This window comes from Erigeron canadensis, chromosome 2, assembly GCF_010389155.1.
Source record: "Erigeron canadensis isolate Cc75 chromosome 2, C_canadensis_v1, whole genome shotgun sequence".
Classification (NCBI taxonomy): Eukaryota; Viridiplantae; Streptophyta; class Magnoliopsida; order Asterales; family Asteraceae; genus Erigeron; species Erigeron canadensis.
Genome location: NC_057762.1, coordinates 8,806,005 through 8,824,629, shown reverse-complemented (window position 1 = coordinate 8,824,629; position 18,625 = coordinate 8,806,005). Strand labels below are relative to the sequence as shown.

General features: G+C 33.9%; 3 protein-coding genes across 5 annotated transcripts; 1 reads left to right on the top strand and 2 right to left on the bottom strand.

Annotated features, from left to right (window-relative positions):
* Window positions 1-674: 674 nt before the first annotated feature.
* Window positions 675-3,597, top strand: LOC122586471 (50S ribosomal protein L18). Of its 3 annotated transcripts, none has more exons than XM_043758459.1 (7): window positions 675-779; window positions 1,000-1,117; window positions 1,208-1,296; window positions 1,449-1,601; window positions 1,694-2,307; window positions 2,789-2,939; window positions 3,267-3,597. In XM_043758459.1, the coding sequence occupies exons 2-5, from the start codon at window positions 1,024-1,026 to the stop codon at window positions 1,847-1,849; spliced, it is 492 nt and encodes a 163-aa protein (XP_043614394.1). In that variant the 5' UTR covers window positions 675-779; window positions 1,000-1,023; the 3' UTR covers window positions 1,850-2,307; window positions 2,789-2,939; window positions 3,267-3,597. The 3 variants fall into 3 exon arrangements, with proteins under 3 accessions (XP_043614394.1, XP_043614393.1, XP_043614392.1); XM_043758458.1 differs by having other exon boundaries at window positions 3,226-3,597; XM_043758457.1 differs by having other exon boundaries at window positions 3,117-3,597.
* Window positions 3,598-8,237: 4,640 nt separating this feature from the next.
* On the bottom strand, window positions 8,238-9,660 carry LOC122586470 (thaumatin-like protein 1). The gene is made up of 3 exons (XM_043758456.1): window positions 9,473-9,660; window positions 8,662-9,331; window positions 8,238-8,520 (listed from the first exon to the last, which is right to left on the bottom strand). Exons 1-3 carry the CDS (start codon window positions 9,597-9,599, stop codon window positions 8,340-8,342), a joined length of 978 nt encoding a protein of 325 aa, XP_043614391.1. The 5' UTR covers window positions 9,600-9,660; the 3' UTR covers window positions 8,238-8,339.
* Window positions 9,661-17,022: 7,362 nt separating this feature from the next.
* Window positions 17,023-17,610, bottom strand: LOC122587659 (cold shock protein 1-like). The gene has a single exon (XM_043759827.1). The coding sequence runs from the start codon at window positions 17,608-17,610 to the stop codon at window positions 17,023-17,025; it is 588 nt and encodes a 195-aa protein (XP_043615762.1).
* Between the last annotated feature and the right edge of the window lie 1,015 nt (window positions 17,611-18,625).

Sequence of the window (18,625 nt, the reverse complement as noted above, 5' to 3'; positions counted from 1 at the left end):
TGTGAATATAAAGACTAAAAGGAACTTGTGCCTTTCTCAAAAAGATGGATATGACCCAACATATAAAAAGTAATAGTAAATCTAAAGAAAAATCTTTTATTAAGATTTCAATTAATTCTCTTTTGAAAAAGTTATGCGAAGAGGATCAACCGTTGAAAAGAAATCTTTTTCTTTTTTCTTCAAATATAGTACGAGTATATCTTTTAACGTTCGGGTAATCAAATAAAAAAAGGCATTTCAAAGCTCACAAATAAGTGAGTGATAGACAACACTCTGGTAGTCAAAATCTATCAAAACCATAAGTTTCCAAGGGTTAAGGGTGCAGTTGACACTTTGTATCGGCTCTTTGATACCTTATTCATCGGCAAGTGTTGACACTTTGCATCGGCTATATATATCGGCCAAACTAGGCTGATGTATGCGAATGTTGGGAGTGTACTTTGTAACAATTTTTTGGTTGTAGTGCCAAATTTACCAATTTTTGGCACTAAACCCTTCCCCTAACGAAACCTCTAAAAACGACCCATTGCGATAAAACCCATCTTGAAAATCTCAAATCCATTATCTTCATTTTGTCAATCGAGTTATACGTCATTGGCGAAACAAACTAAAATTTAAAATTTTTGGACTAATTCTATACTATTCTAAAAGATCTAGGGACCGAAGTTGTAATTTAACTTTCTTTTTTTTTTGAACGGGAATTAACTTTCTTTCAACCCGATAAATTCCGATTAGACCCGACCGACCAAATTTAGTTTTGGGTTTAGCTTACAGACCAGGTACTCTCGACTCTCCTAATAATTTTTTATTTTTATTCAATCTATTCGTTATTATAGATAATATGCATAATTAAATAAAATTTACCATGGAAGTATACAATGAAGTCAAACTTTATTAAACATATATATATATCCTCCAACCTGTTCGACGAAATGCCTCAATGAACATGCTAGGACTTATTAGTTCACCACAAGCGTTATTTTCATTGTACTTTTACAGGTGAGCTTTTTATTATATAAATATATGGCGATTAGGGCATTAACTGTGCCTCTGCAGTTCAAGAAATGTGATATATTTGGCGAAAGTTGTTTGAAAATAATTCCGATTCATAGTACAAGTAAGTTAAGTTACGTGCATTAATAAATCAAGTAGTATGTCTTGAGTCTTGACAGTTGGATGCTAATTGTGTTACTTTTTTTTTTTAAAGTTGTTCGTATAAAGCCGATGGTGATTGAAGCAAGAGCTAGAACGAGGGTAGAAAGTCCAAAAGTTCGGAATAGAAGATTACAAAAAAAGGTGAAATTTGTTTTACGCACATTTGTTGAACAAAGATGAAAATTTATTTTTAGTTGGGCTAAATTGTGGAATTTTATTAGTATCTAAACACGATCCATATTCTCAATTTCGTTGAGTTAACATTGACAATGACTTTGTGTTTGGTTGACTAGTACAATGGTACACAGAAGAAACCAAGGCTTTCGGTATTCTGTTCAGAAAAGCAGTTGTATGCTATGCTTGTTGATGATCAGAACAAGAAGTGCTTATTTTATGGCAGCACTCTGCAGCAATCAGTCCGTGATAGCCCTACATGTACAACCATTGTAAGTATCTTAGTATTTCCAATATCAAATTTTTGTATATACACTATAAAGATTCCTGTTTTAAAATTCCCTGCAAATGTGAAAATATTTAGCGAGCAGCACAACGCGTTGGTGAAGAGCTTGTAAAGACGTGTACCGATCTGGGAATTGATGAAATCTCATCTTATGATCGGAATGGGTTTTCCCGAGGCGCAAGAATGGAAGCATTTGAGATTGCATTATCTTCTCATGGGTTTTTGTTTCGGTAGACTTGTATCTTATTTGAGCCTGCAACATTGTAAAAAAATTAATCAAATTTCTGCTTTTGTTAGCTCTATTGGCTTGTCTGTCATAGTATGTTCAAAATGGTAATATTAATATTTTTATGTACCTCCTCTATCCCCCACGAGACTTTGCTAACATCACTTTCTTAAGTGTCCCAAGAAAATTACTGTGTTTATTTTCTAGTAGGTTCAGTTTTTACAAGTATGTGATTGCTTTCAAACATCATTTGAAATAATTTATAGTTCTAATTTGGGCATACAAGATCTGTTTTGTTCAATAGCAGAGAAGGAGACCAAGTCATCGGTCATGTAGAGATTGATTCCTATTAGCTCTCTCAGATGCCGGGTTAACTTTTGGAACATCATGGATGCAGAGAGCATTTAGTAGATTGTCTACAAAGTAAAGTGAAAGATTGATGGATTAAGATAGAGTATGGATTAAGGTACATTCTCTTCGGTACTTATCACAGACTAGACAAGTTGCGTTTCCGAAGAAAAGTTTTTTATATCGAGATATCGATATGAAAGTCGAAAAAGAAAACCACTTTCATATCTTTCATGTATGTCTAGACTCTAGATGTCAAATGGGACCCTTTATCTTAAAAATGAATATGCTTTTATTTATCTTGCTTATCATCACCTTTTTTGTAGTCTATCCTTACTCTTTATACAGCTTCACATGCTTAAAGTTTAATGACATCATTTAATTATTTACAAATTTTAAATTTTAAAACATTTCGTTTGACTATATAAACTTCAAAAGTAGTTACTATACATTGAGAGGAAGTGTAGTTGTATAAGATTTAATTAATGGAGATATGCATATAGTTTATGCTACTTGCTGCAAGCACTCATCACATGCTTTATTGCAACCTTTTCTCCATTTTTGATTATCTTAATTTATCTTTCAACTTTCTTTGTCAGTTTGCAGTACTTTTTAATATGATTTCGTAAAGGTCATGTTCGTACTATAAGATAGTTGTTGAAGAGGACAGAATATCATCCCTGAAGCCATATTTTTCAGTCCCAAAGATGATGAGCCTAATTGGATGAATCTGTAGTGGAAGATAACTTGGTAAGTAAAGTATGAATGTTGATTTGTAGGATATTTACTTGAGCAATTGCAAAAAATATCGTATGTACGAAAAAGAAAAAGATTTCTTATATAGATAACATTAATTATGTGAATATGATTAAACGTCTTATCTAAAAGCTAAACAAATTGATAAGTGATACTTATAACAAACAATAGCTGTGCCAAAAAGGATTCAGTGGTGGCCCAACTTTTAGAACAAACAATACTCGTGAGATACAAGAACTGGAGGCTTCAAATATACCCTATAGGTTTTCATATGATGCAGACACAGGGCAACCATTGAAGACCAGACCTTTTTGTTTATAGAAAATCAAGACAAAAAGAGGCCACCACAAAAATGGGCATAACTTTTGCTAGAAGGCTCCGTTTTGGGCGTGTGACCAGTCAAAACGACCGCAGAAACGAGACGCATCAAGCTGCAAACCGCCAGTCGACCTTCGAGCCCCGAAATGGCCTTTTTCTATGAGTTTTGGACCATTTTGTATGTTTTTCGGTTTTTTTTTGACTTTCTTTTGGTTATAACTTTCGGCCCACTTGTATTTTAGGGCCCATTCGAAATTTGCAGCTTTATTTATATGTATCTGGACATGGGGAAATGATCAGTTTATGATAAATCAAAAATTCATTTTTTTCCTATTCACAATGTGTGTTTAGTGTGAGAATCCAGATTATCGGTATTCAATCTGAGTCAACGATAATTTGAAGAATTGTTTTCCGGGTTTCTTTGAATCAACGGAATCAATTAATTATCTTAAATTTCCGTCTGCATCATCATAGGATAAAAGTAAACAATCATATTATTCCTTCACAATGACACAGCACGAACTGTAGGAGCCATAGCTAGCATCCTGAGATCAAAGTTGTTTGATGTTTGAGGTAATTCTGGTATCAAATCGTACACCAATCTTATGTTCACTTCAGCTGTTATTTAGAGTCGGCTCTGTAGTCCCAATCGAGTTTCAGTAAACCGAAACTGGTGACAAAACTTGGTAATTGGGGGTCTCAAAACAGTTGATGCAAAAATGGAATTGAAACATAATATTTATAGTATTACGTGTACTGTTTCATATAATTAATGTATAGACTTTTGGACAATGTTTGTCCAGTGGTAAGGAAGTCCCTATGTGAGGGTTTGAGTTTGGGGAGACGGAACTTTGAGTTTGAGGGCGAAGTTTTCCCCTAATATGTTGTCGTGCTTTTGGGCGGACTATTAGGTGGTTTTTCCCCCTACTAGGTATTGGCGAGGGGCTCTAGCGTGAACCCGGTAAAGACAACATAGTTTAGATCTTCCGTATATTCGATTTGCACCAGTCGAAAAAAAGATAGAAATAATAATTGTTTATTTTTTTGATACGGGCCAAAGCGTGGAGGAACAAACCCTTTTTTTCTGGAGGCCCAAAACAGTATGAGTAAAGGGCTTTACTAAAATCAGAATAATTTGGGTTACGTGGCTATATATCACACCTGAAGCCGAAGCCTGGAACAAGGCAAACGCTGTGGCTAGATCCCGAAGAAACTCTGAATTTTATGAGTTATATGCATTTTTATGTTTTTATTTAAGTTTGTTAGATTTTGTTTGCCTGCTAGTTTTCAGTGTGTTTGTCTTTTTAGGCCCATCTGAATTTTGGGTCTATTTTACGCTTCCATTGTGATGCTGGAACACTATATATGAAATTTCAATTTTTTCCCCAGACCACAAAATCTGTATGTGAATGAAAATCACCTTGATTATCGGTATTCAGTTCATTGAATCAGTGATAATTAAAATAATTGTTTTTGGCATTTCATGTGAAGTAATCAGGTTCAATTTGTGTATATCTCATTTAAGTCTATATCAAATATTATCCACATCATCGTAAGGTTGTCATAAAAAAATGGCGTATATAGGACACCATCTTAGTTAGCCTAGTAAGCGATTGCGAAGTGAAGTGAATCGATATCGAGAGACCAACACGTACATGACACACTATCAAAAATTTTTATCCGACAACAAACATTCTATTGCTTAACGTTGACACTTGCCCAAACACACGTCATCACAACCGCCGATAGTTTGACAACAGGACCTTATCTAACTACCAAACATTTTGAGATAATGGGCCACATTCTCATGATTTTGATTTCTTGTCTGATAGATATAGATGTATTATTTCCATGTCGACCATATCTTATGCTGACTAGGGCTTTCACCCTTTTTATGGATGTGTTCATGCATTTTTTCTATATCTGGTAGACCGTAGGTGGCCATATGATGAGGTGATTTTAAAAAGGAAAGTTGATATCAGGATACACTTTATTGTATAGAGGATGCAAATTTATAATAAGCAAATGCATGGAGATATGCACATGCAATCACTCATCACCATTGCTTTTTGCACTCAATTTTCTTTTGTTTTTTTTAGTTTATCTTGACCTTCTTTGTCATCTCTATGTAATTCCACAAAGTCCTTGTTATTTTAAAGGCTTGTTGAAGAGGCAGAGGGCCCTTGTGAAGGTTTGTTTTGCAATTTGCATACCAAAGGAGCCTATTGATTGGATGATTTATCCACTAGTGGAAGATGATGATGCTCCTGTTGACAAAAACTAACGAGATATGGATTTAGCCACTATGCCTCAAGTATAGTATCTAACTATATACTGTATTTAGTATGACTCAAAAATTTAGAGTCCATTTTATATTATTTGTAGAAAGTTGAGTCTTTGGCTATGATGTATGTTGGTTAAGTATATATTACTCTCAGTATTGGCCGTTTCTTAGACTTTTTTTTTTCACACAGGTGGATTAAACTAACTTAATACCATGGCTTGAGTTGACAAATTAACACTCTAGACACATAAAAAAATATTTCTGCTGATTGTAAAGAGTGTGGATATAGCTCTCCATAGTACAATGGATGCTCAGGATTCTATCGATTCTAATGTCAATCGGTGCATTTGCTCTTCCTTAACCATGCCTTTTATTGAGTCATACTCAACCGTCTGATCACTAAATTTGTCCGCTTTTAAATTTTTAAAAACAAATTTTACGAACTTTGACCATAAATTTTTTTTTTTTTGTGTTTTATAATAATTGATCAAAGTTATATGAATTATATATGTTTTAGATGTGTCTTCTATTGTAATAACTTTCATCAACTATTATATAACACGAATAAAAGGTATTTATGGTTAAAGTTGTTAAAGTTTGACTTTGAAATTTTAAAAGTGGACAGATTTTGTGGGACAGAAGGAGCACTATACTTGAGGCAATAATAATTATAACAATAGTTGATAAGTATAGTTTTAAATTATATTGTAATAATAATTTCAATAGTCTTAATAATCAAATAATAATTATCAAAAGATATAATTTTATCAAGAGTAGAATTTCAACGGAACTTCAAACTTTTCTTGCATTTTAGAAATCTTAGGGGTTGTTTGGTTGATAGGAATTCAAAAAAATTCAATGGAATTGGAATTCAAATTACATTCCTTACCTTGTTTTGTTGGATTATATAAGGAATTTGAATCTAAAACATTCCTTTAAAATCCTTTAAATGCAGAATTTGGAATTCCTTCATATATGTGATGGAATGTTTTGAATTCCTTTGAAATTCACAATATAGACCAAAACACCCTTCCTCTCATCACTACCGATCATCACTTTCACTTTCGTCATCATCTTTCCGGCGAACTCACACCATCGTCACCATCGCATTACATTCACTGAGGCACCACCCCCAACAACTCTCGTTGAAAAACAGTGAAGCTCAACAAAACGCACCAGATCTACCAACCAACGATGGTTACCTTAAAGAGAGAGATTTGATAACCAACGACCTACCTGCGGCCCTTGCTTTTCTGGCCGTCACCGTTGCTTAAGATTTACGGCATCCCTATTGAAACTCGAAGGGTTTTTTTTGTGTTAAACAATAGTATGCTTGTTAATCATCTTTGTGGATTGGAAAATGAAATCGGTATATATCGATTAAAGAGTTTGTGGATTGGAAAAACAATAGTGATTCTAAAGTGAGAAAAGATGGGGAAATTAATATGGAGGTGAAAGATATGTTCAGGTGAAGTAAAAAAGTTTTTGAGGAAAAGTAAATTATGACTTTTTGTTTTTGGTATACATGATGGATCGATCAAATTATCTGTTATTTATTTTTTCTTTTATTATTTCTATCCAATTATATTATGTTATTAAATAAAGAATAAACTTGTAAATATTTAATAAAGGGTAATTTGGTCATTTGTTATATTTAAATTTCAATTCATTTAAATGAATTCTGTCAACCAAAAACACAACATATTTTAAAACTTTCAGATTCCAATTCTTTTAAAATTTCAATTCATTTGATAAGTTCCAAATCCTTTGAAAACATTCTATAAACCAAACGCCCCCTTAAATTTCATCCTATAATAGAATTCGAAATATTTTAAATTTCATTTTCTTGCAAACTAGGTAATGAAATTTGAGTTCCGCAAAGATAAAATGAAATTTAGATTATTCTAGTTTCATCAAATTCTAAATTGGGTAGTTAATACTCTCAAAAAAATCTAACCCATATAGAACTAGGGAAATGATCCGTACTGTAGAATTTATCTAAGCTTAAGTATCATCACATTAAAAAAAGTTACAAATTAAACCTTTGAATTTGATAAACATACATAACCCCTTTGAATTTTACATAATCCCATGTTTTACCTAAGATAGGTACTGCATGTTTTCCCTAACCTTTCCCTATAAAACTAGCATATTTTTTTCTAATAATCATATCCCATCATTAGTTAATTACTATCAGAAAATCGAAGTCCCAAATGAGACTAACAGTTTCTTTTTATTCCTTTAATTAGGTAAATATTCATCGTATTGTGGAAGTCCCAAAAGTGGTTTCAGTTGTTAAAGTAAGAGCCTTTATATATTTTGATTTGGTTGCTGTTAACCGGATGGCGATGCTTTAATTAAGGATATGGATCTTTTTGCTTTCAATTTTTTCTTTCTTTTTCTTTATTTCTTTTTATTAATTACTGTATATTTTTTTGCCAGTGCGTAGCAGATAATTAGCAACTTGCAAAGGTATTTACAAAAGCTAATTGGATATTTTATATACTTAAACTTGGACATATTATGTATTGGTACATTATATATTTTACTGCTAAGATGCAATTCAATTGCTTTATATCTGTATACACAATCACACACTACTGTATATGTTTACTCTTTACCTCAAACTCTTAACTCTTAAGATTCATGAACCCTCTCACCCTCTATCATGCATGCAGTGTGCACTCTTATTAAAATATATAATTAACTTCTGATTCATATTAATGTACAAGTAAACATAACATTGAAATTAATTGACTCTGATGATTCTAGACTAGTAATCAATTATAAAATTATAAAAATGATGTATGCAAAAGTAATACTACATAGATAGCCAACGCAATAAATAAACAAGGACTAATTATTGTGACTGCATTTGAATCCCCTGAGCCAGAAGCAAGACGTGCATACAAATCCAATAATGCCTCTAATGAATCTTCACTCATATTGCTTGCTTTTGCTTTAATGCTTCCACTGTAAATATATAGATCATCGTTGACTAAAGTCAATACAAATAGTATAATATTATTATTATAAGTTTATTACTCGTATTAGAAAGATAACTAAGAGGATGTAACGTTATGTTATGTTGTATGAAATAGAAAATATTTTTACCTTCGAAATGAGGGACAAAATATGATGGTATATTCATCAGCAGCTACACACGTGAAAGTACTCGTGGCATCGTCGTAGGCGTAGCTATACGACTTTGGACACGCCGATTTAAACAGTTCCGAGTAAGGAGTTGGGTGACAAGACGCAGGCGAATCAAAGGCACCTTTACAACAATACTCGGGTGTACCAAATGTTTCACATGCACTCCTACACCCTCCACCATCGGCCATCTTAAGCTCACTTGGACAACGTCGGTTCAAATCATCGACACAACCTGTAGTCGAACAATCACCCGACCCACCACTCACTTCCACAATCATCTGGATATTATACCCGTCAACAAGGCTGACATCATAAAAGTCCTGGGTAGCTGACCCGGACCCCAGAGTAAACTCTGCCAGGGTGGCTGGTGGGGCCGCTCCTGCCCCGTTGCATTCTGTTTGTCCTGACCCACAATCCCCTGTGGCACACGACCCGTGGCCAGTCCCATCAAAGTTGCACCCCGTTCTTCCCCAGAAGCGGCCCGACCACCCTGGTGGAGCTTGTAAGGAATGTGATTTACCCTTACCGAGCTCGAATCCCGTAGATTCAAGAGCAGGGGTGCCCAGAATCCCGGGCCAGACAGTGTAGTCACACTTGTTTGAAAATGTGAAAGTGGTCCCAAAAACTCCTGCAATATAATACGTAATATAAAACTAGTATTATTACCCGTGCGTTATCTTAAAACATATTACAAAATGTAAAACCCATATAAAGAAGTAATTAGGAACAATACCAAACAAAATCATATACGTCGAACATTGATTTTTACCTTTCAGAGTGAAGAAAAGGAGAAACCTAAGAACAATACTGGAGTGACGTCCCATATATATATATATATATCGAAAATGTGAATGTAACTTATATAGATAGTGGTGATCAATTTGAAAATGAACCATTCACTAAAGAAGTAGCAGAAGTTGAAGAAACAAAGAGAATGGATAGAATGAAAGAATATTGTGAGTGAGAAAATGAAGGGGGGGATGTTGAAGAGTAGAGATTGGATGATACTTATAGCAGTTGAAGAATGATGACATGCGTGTATGCTGATACGACGCAGTGCGTTAGTGATGTGGAAGGACTCCTTTTTACTACTTTTCTTCTTTTTCTTCTATTTGCAGATCAAATCTTGACTATTGTACCTTTTGCTACAGGCTTAACTATTGATCGACTAGTTATAGATTTTTTTGTGATTCGAAATTTTTAATAGTATTCGACAAAAATAACAGTACCCAATCCAGTCGATCAGCTATGTACGTTATAATATGAACATAGGTTTTAATTCAAATAAAACAAGTATTATTAAAATAAAACGAATAAGATAATCTTTTTCTTTCAACTAAAATTGTGGTTGCTATCGTACTTGGGTCAAAGTATGTTAGGCCACATTTTTGCTATTCTTCCCTACTTTAAATGTAGCCGGGCCGGTGATACACATCAGGCAAGTATATCTTCCTATGTTAGTATTTTCGACCAACAGATATGGTAACTAAACCCTTTACACTTTCATACTTTTACTTCTTTTTGACTGGAGCTCCTTATGAAAATAGACTCTCGGGTAGAGGTTCACTTACCCCTTTACCCCGCTCAGGGATTGAGTCTTGTTGTTGTTGTAATATTGCTCTAATAATCTTAATACATCAGAGTTTATGATCCAATGCTCAAGAATTGATCTTATTTGTTTTACCCGAATTATGGCAATATATTATATTACAGTACTAACTTCTGCTTACGTTTCTTCCATCTCCTATCAACTAGCTTTATGATATCATGATTCAATCATCTACTTTACTTGATAGAGATGGTAATGTGCAAGAAAAATCTAGCAAAGCGGTAAATTCTTTTTGGATATGTCATCTTTTTAATGCCAACGCTAGTGGTTTACTAAAATCATTTTGGGCCTGATTATTGCATAATTCACATCATTAATGCGTCTGTCGACGCTCTAATCAAAATAGAGATTGGTTTTAATAAAAGTTTGGTCTCAAAAGGAATAAATATCTAATACGAGTAGGATAGAATGCCTTTAGAAAAATCATCAGTTTCTATTTCAAGAAAATGCCAATTTTTGGACTACGGTTCGTCTGCGAGCAAAGGGACCTGGCTCACATGTGAAAACTATAGTGGTGCGGGTTTGATGATCTTTCAAGGTGCCAAAATCATGTCAAGTCAGGATTATAAACTTTACAGAGAGGGATGATAGGTATCCAATATGACATTGGGATGGGGTTACTCCTTAACTTTTTCGTTTGATAAAAATCATTATTAGAAACCTTTCAGAAAAAGGTAAACCTTTGCTTTAATGAAAATCAGGTTGTATACATTACGATTAGGTGATGATCCATACATTAGCTGCAAATTAAGCTCTTAAATCTAAAATCAGTATATAGAGTCACATATAAAGATCGTGTATGGTGGCTGCCGCATACCAAGTTAATCCAATTACACGTACAGTCAACTTGAATATGAAAAAAAAGCAGGCTAAGTCCACTGAATATCGACAGGGTAATATCAAAAATTATCTAAGTTACATAGAATTCAAATTCGATATATGGAACTACTATAAGTATCAGGAAATCCAAACTCGAACAGCAATTAATAAAGAAAAAGATATATAACCCATTCAAACACAGCTTGAATACAAAGTAACCACACTTGGCCCTAACAAATTATTAACCCGCAAAGCTAAAAGAAAGATAAACAAGATAGAAGAACCGAATAAGAATTTGTGTATTATGGATGGAACACTGGGTCTGTTATGGGTCGGATGAAAATCAGGTTTGGAATTTGCAACAAGTTTAACACGTTATTAATCTGATATCAATCTCCAATCAAGAATAGTTTGGACAATGTAACAAGAAATCTGCATATGTTGAAGAGACAATAAACAATAGCCAAAATCATACCACAATATTATTTCATAAGATTGTCACACATATATATTAAATCAAATTAAGAACAAAAACAATTAATAAGATACTACGTACGAATCAAGGGTCACTAATGTAGATTTTTGTGTTACAATATTTTGTCAACTACAGGGGTGGACCTTAACAGCCATTATACGCCCATCTTTCTCAGCAACAAAAAACATGACCCCCTGACCTTTACGAAGAGTTCGGTAACCATCCACTTGGATCTGAGATTGGTGAACGAACAAGTCTTCCGCGGCTCCATCGGGCCTGATAAAACCGTAACCACTGCGACCATAAAAACTAACAACTTGCCCTGTTTTCATAGGACATTCCCTTACATTGTGCCCCATCACACCACACTTTACACACTTGACGACGCTGCTGCAGTTTCTACGAAGATGCCCAACACCGCCACAGTTATAACATACCCCGCCATTACGTTTCTTGCGGGACTTCTTTACGTCCAATTTTTCACCAGGGATGACCTTGATAGCCTTTGTACGCCCGTCTTCCATCTCAGCAACCGAAAACATAACCTTCTGACCTTCACGAAGAGTCCGATAACCATCTGATTGGATCTCAGAATGGTGAACGAACAGGTTTTCCTCGGCTCCATCGGGTTTGATAAAACCGTAACCTCTGCCACCATAAAAGCTAACTACTACCCCTGTATTACTCATACCTTCAGCCATTAATTAATTGGTAGCTAGCTGCGGGCGTACGTTCTTAATTAAACCCTATTTAATTAATGGATTGAAAACACTAAAATTTGTGCGTCCTAAAAGATCTTTGAGATCGTGTATATATACTAGGAGCAATAAACCCTTTTCTACTATTTTCCTTGCGTACTTACCATAATTTGTTTTCTAATGTATTCATTAATTACTTGATCATCAAGTAAGGATGCTTCCTTACGGAAGTACAATTTAAATTTTATTTATCGTAAATGCGTAAATTTTATTTAGTTATCTAAATATCAATTATGATTCTATGAACTAGATGGATGCCCACGCGATGCAGCGGCAATGTCAATATACAACGCAAATACTTTTTTATTAGTTTTTGAATCCTCTCGTAGTATATTGTGTAGGCTGTGAATCCTCTCCTGATATGTTGTATACTCATTCTGAGGGCTTTTTAAAGTGTTGTCCAGACAAAGTTTTTTGCTTCATACAGCAGTTGGCAACTTGGCATGCCATATAACAGATTAGTGTTTAAGTTTTCTATGCATCTTTATTTGCAATACACAGGAAAAACAACATTAGAACAACATTTATATTCATATGTAAGGAATGTTATTTGTATAGATATTCTAGAAAATGTGCAATTAAAATAAGAAAATGAAAAGTTTTACCAAAAATAAGTTTGCTAATACCGAAAATTATATCGTTACTAAAACTAAATACCAACAAAATCAATCACAATCTTTACCAAAATTAAATTAAAGGTCATAATTTGGTTAGTTTGACTTTAAAACAATCACCCCTACTAAATTACTCCCTACCAAAAAATTTAGAAAAAAAAAAACAGAACGGAAAATACAGCTTTAAATTTAATGAAAACAATAAACTGAAAATAATTAATAGTAATACCTCCTTGATTGATACATCCATTTTGATATTATCAAGAAGAAAGAAAAAGCCACCTTTTGGAGATATGCAAATCAAATAAATATGAAGAAGCAGATATAAGAAGTTAAAGGCAATAAAAGGTATATAGATTAAGGATTTTAAACATAAAGAAGAGAAAAACCCAATTGATGAACCCCCAAAAAGGAGAAAACCAAGTATCCCTTTCTGAAGAAACCCGCGTACAAATATCCCTTCTTGAAGAACAAACCATGGCTGCTGATGGGATACGGTTTGCTATTAGCGATGGTGGCTGGTAGATTATGTATGTTTAGAAAATAGATAGAGGGCGGAGGGATTCGATCTGTGTGTGGGGTGATCGATGGTCGCCTTGATTTGCAGTGGTGACTGTGTTTTTGGTTTAGGGGATAAAATGATTTGAGGGTAGTTACGGTAATTTAGCCTATCATATATGGAGATAGTGTAAATGTAAAGGGTAAATTTGGTATTTTAAAGGTAGAGTGGTTGAAAAAAAAAGTCAGTTTGCTTTAATATGGAGTATAGATAAATAAGAAGTACACGTATGTTCCTCAAAAGCCTTGGGAGAAGGTGCTAACATTTATCAAATTGATATGTAGAATTTTCTAAAGTTGAAACCAACTTTAGTAGTAAAGTCGAAGATATTTTGATCTTTGGATTAAAATCAAATCACCAGATCCAAATATGAATTTTTGATTTTTTGAACATTAATTTTAATTCAATGGTCAAAGTTCACAACTTTACTATAAAGTAGTCTAACTTTAGTGTATTTCAATCCAGATATCTTAGGTTGACAATATTGAGTCGTAAACAATGTGGTCTCAAAAAATGCAAAAAGTTGCAGAGCTGGAAAAACAAAAAAAATGTGCCCCAAATGAAAGAAGATCATGTTAAGCTTAATTCTATCGGGTTAATATAGATGCTTATTGGCTAATCAACTCGGGTCACCCTGGGTGATTTAAAAATTTTAAAACCAAAATACTATAATCAAGTCTATATAGTTTTTGTTTTTAAGACATTTTTTTAATGAGTTAGTAATTAGTAGTCAATAGTTTATATTCCAGACATTATAATGACATTCAATTGGGCAGTATGCGAGGACTCGAATCACGCATGTCTGAAATAAAACCCAAACTCTCAACACCCCCCCCCCACCACCCCCACCACCCACCCCTTAGTGAATTTCCTGAAGGTCTAAGACCAATTACCAATGAGCCACCAACCCATTAGAAATAACAATTCAACTAATACAATGATTAAAAGTTACATTAGATTGCAACATATTGATAATCTTCTACGCCTGGCCATATAATTAGTAGTTCTAAATCAATATTTTCTAGGTCGATCTTCTTTGAATGTATTTTATTAAGGTCAAGAAATAACTGAAAGGTAGTGTAATGGCACCATTTAAATTTTGAAGTGACATAAAAATAAAAGAGGTCGACATCAGATTAGGAGGGAGTTGTGAAACCATTTGCGCCTCTCTATGATTTGTCAAGACACTATAAGGTTGCGTTTGCTTCACATAATTTGAAAGAATATAATAGAGTTGGAATTTAATTTTATTCAGTGTGATTGGTTATTCAAAGAAACAGAAATCTCATTCCGTTGGAATTTAAATATTCTATCATTTGATGAAATCTCAAAATTCCAATTTTATTCTTTCAAATTCTAAGGTCGCGTTTGGTTCGCAGATTCTGATAGAATTTGATGGACTTGAAGAAATTGAATTTCATTCTTTAGTGCGTTTGGTTGTTCAATGATGAAGGACTATCATTCCGTTGGAATGTGAACATTCCCTCATTTGATGAAATCTATATTCTATGGAGATGGGGGAAGGAATCTCATTCCGTCCCTCACTTAAATCTTTAAAAAATAGAAAACATTATGTCAAATTTCATTCCGTCAGATTATAATTCCTTCAATAGATTCCATTCTTTCCAAAAACATTCTGTGAACCAAATGTGCCCTAACTTTTTAATAGATTCCATTTTTTTCAAAAACATTATGTAAACCAAACACACCTAAGGCTTTTGCTCCTTTGATACATTGTTGCACATATGCATTTGAAGTAAGCAATATTGCCATTCCTTTCCTTATACTCACTCCGTCCATTTTTAAGTGTCCTAGTTTGACTTCAATGTCTTTTTCTTTTAACTTTGACCGTAAATATCTTTGTATGTACTTTATAACAGTTGATGAAACTTATATCATTAAAAAGTACATCGAAAACTCAATCTATTCATCTATTTTATATCAAGTGTTGTATAACACAACAAATTAAAAGATAATTACGGTCAAAGTTCAAAAAAAGACTTTAGAAGTTAAAATAGGACACTTAAAATGGGACGGATGAGGTATATTTTTTTAACTAAATGAATATCAAAACATTCATAATTATGAAACTAATAACAACCGTTAAAAACAATTATGAAACGAATAACAACCGTAAAAGAATCAGTAAGGTGGTGTTTGTTTGGGACTTAATAAATTCAGTCATGACTTAATCAAAAACACTTAATCCATTAAGTCATCAAAATTGTTTGTTTTCCCGACTTAATAAACAAAAAACAACTGTATTGACTTAATCCATACAGACATTATTTATCCATTCAGTCACTTAATCAATTCAGTCACTTAATAGTTAAAAAAACAAACAGGCCAAGTTTATCGATCCAAGTAACAACAAATGGCATATAATTGGAAGCTACCACATGCAAAATATAGAGGTGGTAAAATAAACCAAACAATAGTCTGAGCCCTTGGATAAACCTTGTATAGAAATTCTGCATTTAGTCATGAGATTCTTGTGTCATCAGATGCCAATCAGATCCTTTACAACCTCACCATCACTTGAAGATCTAAATACAACGGTTGGTCAATGAGAAAGAAAAAATTCCTTTACCAAAGACCAAAGTAGTATAAAAGATTGTAGAGAGCTTGTAGCAGTGGCGAAGCCAGGATATGGGGTTTTGACTCATTGGAGGGGACTATATACTATATAAACCTCGGAAAATATTCGGCCAGGCTATAGAAAATTCGTTGCATTTACGCCTACTGGGGGAGGCTTGGCACCTCCTAGCCCCCCTTGTCTCCGCCTCTGGCTTGGAGCACTTTGTTCTGCCATTTCCATATCATCCAAATAAGAATTATAAACGTTCCATGAGACACCTTTTTAAACCTATCTGTTTCCTGCTGTAGCACATGAATTTTTAGAAATTTACTTCTAATTAGTTTGTAATTATAACATTGCTCAATCTTTATATCAAGGATATAACATGTATAACGTGTATGCAATTGGCATTATAATGTTTTGGCATCCCATTTAACAAGATGTATTGGACTATTGGTGTAATTACCCAAAAACTGACAAAAGACATTGAAATAAAAGATTGAAAAGGCTTATATTACTCACATCCTGGATCTCAAACGTAAATATGCTTAAAAATATCTTGCTGTGAGGGTAATGGCTTACATGTAAAGTGTAGCTATGTGGGTTTGATGATCTTTTAGGGTTAAATTTGTAATCTGCAACAAATTTATACACATTCATCTGATATATATAAATCTCCAGTTTTAACCAATTAACAAGAATATAGTATGGATAATTTTTCGCGTCAATATAACAAGAAATATGCATATGTTAAGAGAGCATAAACAATAAGCGAAAACCACACCGCAATATATTTCATAAAACTGTCACACATATTAAATCAAATCAATTAAGAACAAGAAAGATTGAGTAATCTTTTAAAATACTACAAATCGATCAAGGATCATTAATATAATTTTCTGTGTTACTATATTTTGTCAACAGGGGTGACCTTAACAGCCGTCCCATTGATCTCAGCAACCAAAAACCTGACCCTCTGACCTTTACGAAGAGATCGGTAACCATCTGTGTGGATATCAGATTGGTGAACGAACAAGTCTTCCCCGGCTTCGTCGGGCTTGATAAAACTGTAACCTTTGGGACCATAAAAGCTAACAACTACCCCTGTTTTCATAGGACATTCCCTTACATTGTGGGCCATCACACCACACTTTACACACTTGACAACACTAGTACAATTTCTACTAAGATGCCCAACGCCATCACAGTTATAACACACACGATCATCAACCCCGCCATTAGTTTTGCCATTACGTTTCTTACGGTTTTTCTTAACGTTTATATTGTCAACAGGGGTGACCTTGATAGCCTTTTTACCCCCATCTTTCAACTCAACAACCGAAAACTTAACCTCCTGACCTTCACGAAGAGTCCGATAACCATCTGTTTTGATCTCAGAATGGTGCACAAACAGGTTTTCCTCGGCTTGATCGGGTTTGATAAAACCATAACCCTTTCGACCATAGAAGCTGACAACTACCCCTGTATTACTCATACCTTCAGCCTAATTTGTGCGACTAAACCCTAATGAATAGATTGAAAACACCAAAATTTGTGCGTCCTAAAAGATCTTTGAGATCTGGTATATATACTTGGAGCAATAACCCTAATTCTTTTGGTTTCTCCTATTTTCTTGCGATAGTTAATTTAATTTTCTAATTTTTAATTATTTACTTGATCATCAAGTATCGTTAACGAAGTAAAATTATTTATTGTCAATAGGTTATCCAAATATATCAACTATATATGAATAACTTTAACTCTTCTAGGACTTGGAATAACTTTTTCTACCTGATAGAAATCAAATTTAATTTGGTCTTAAATCTTAATTGATATACGGTCACAATAATGATCGTCTATAATGGTACTGCTTTGAAAATTTCCACCTAATATAATTTATAGTTCTCTCAATAAACTTTTGCAACTTATAACCCGATTTTGTTCTTCTCACCCCTTATCATAAACTTTTTAACTTGCTTTTGAGTTTTCAAGCACAATGTCAACATCTTAAACCCAGTTTGCCATTTCAATCACCACACGCAAATAGCCATAATTAACCATCTCACACACGAGAATGCAACCCTTGGCGGGCCATTCGAACACAGCTTGAATACAAAGTTATTACACGAGAATGCAACCCTTGGCGGTAACAAATTATTAACCGAAAAGCTATAAGAAAGGAAAACAAGAATTTATCTTTTGTGGATGGACCACTGGGTATATGGGCCGAATCGATTGTAATTGGCAACAAATTTTACACATTATTAATCTGGTATCATCTCCAATATCTTAACCCATTAACAAGAACAGTTTAGACAATTTAATTTAGAATCAATGTCACAAGAAATCTGCATATGTTGAAGAGACAATAAGCCAAAACCACAACACAATATATTAAATCAAATCAAAATAATATTTTACAAAGCTACAAATCGATTATAAATTTGAGTTACAATATATATTGTCGACAGGGGTGACCTTAACAGCCGTCATACGCCCATTGAACTCAG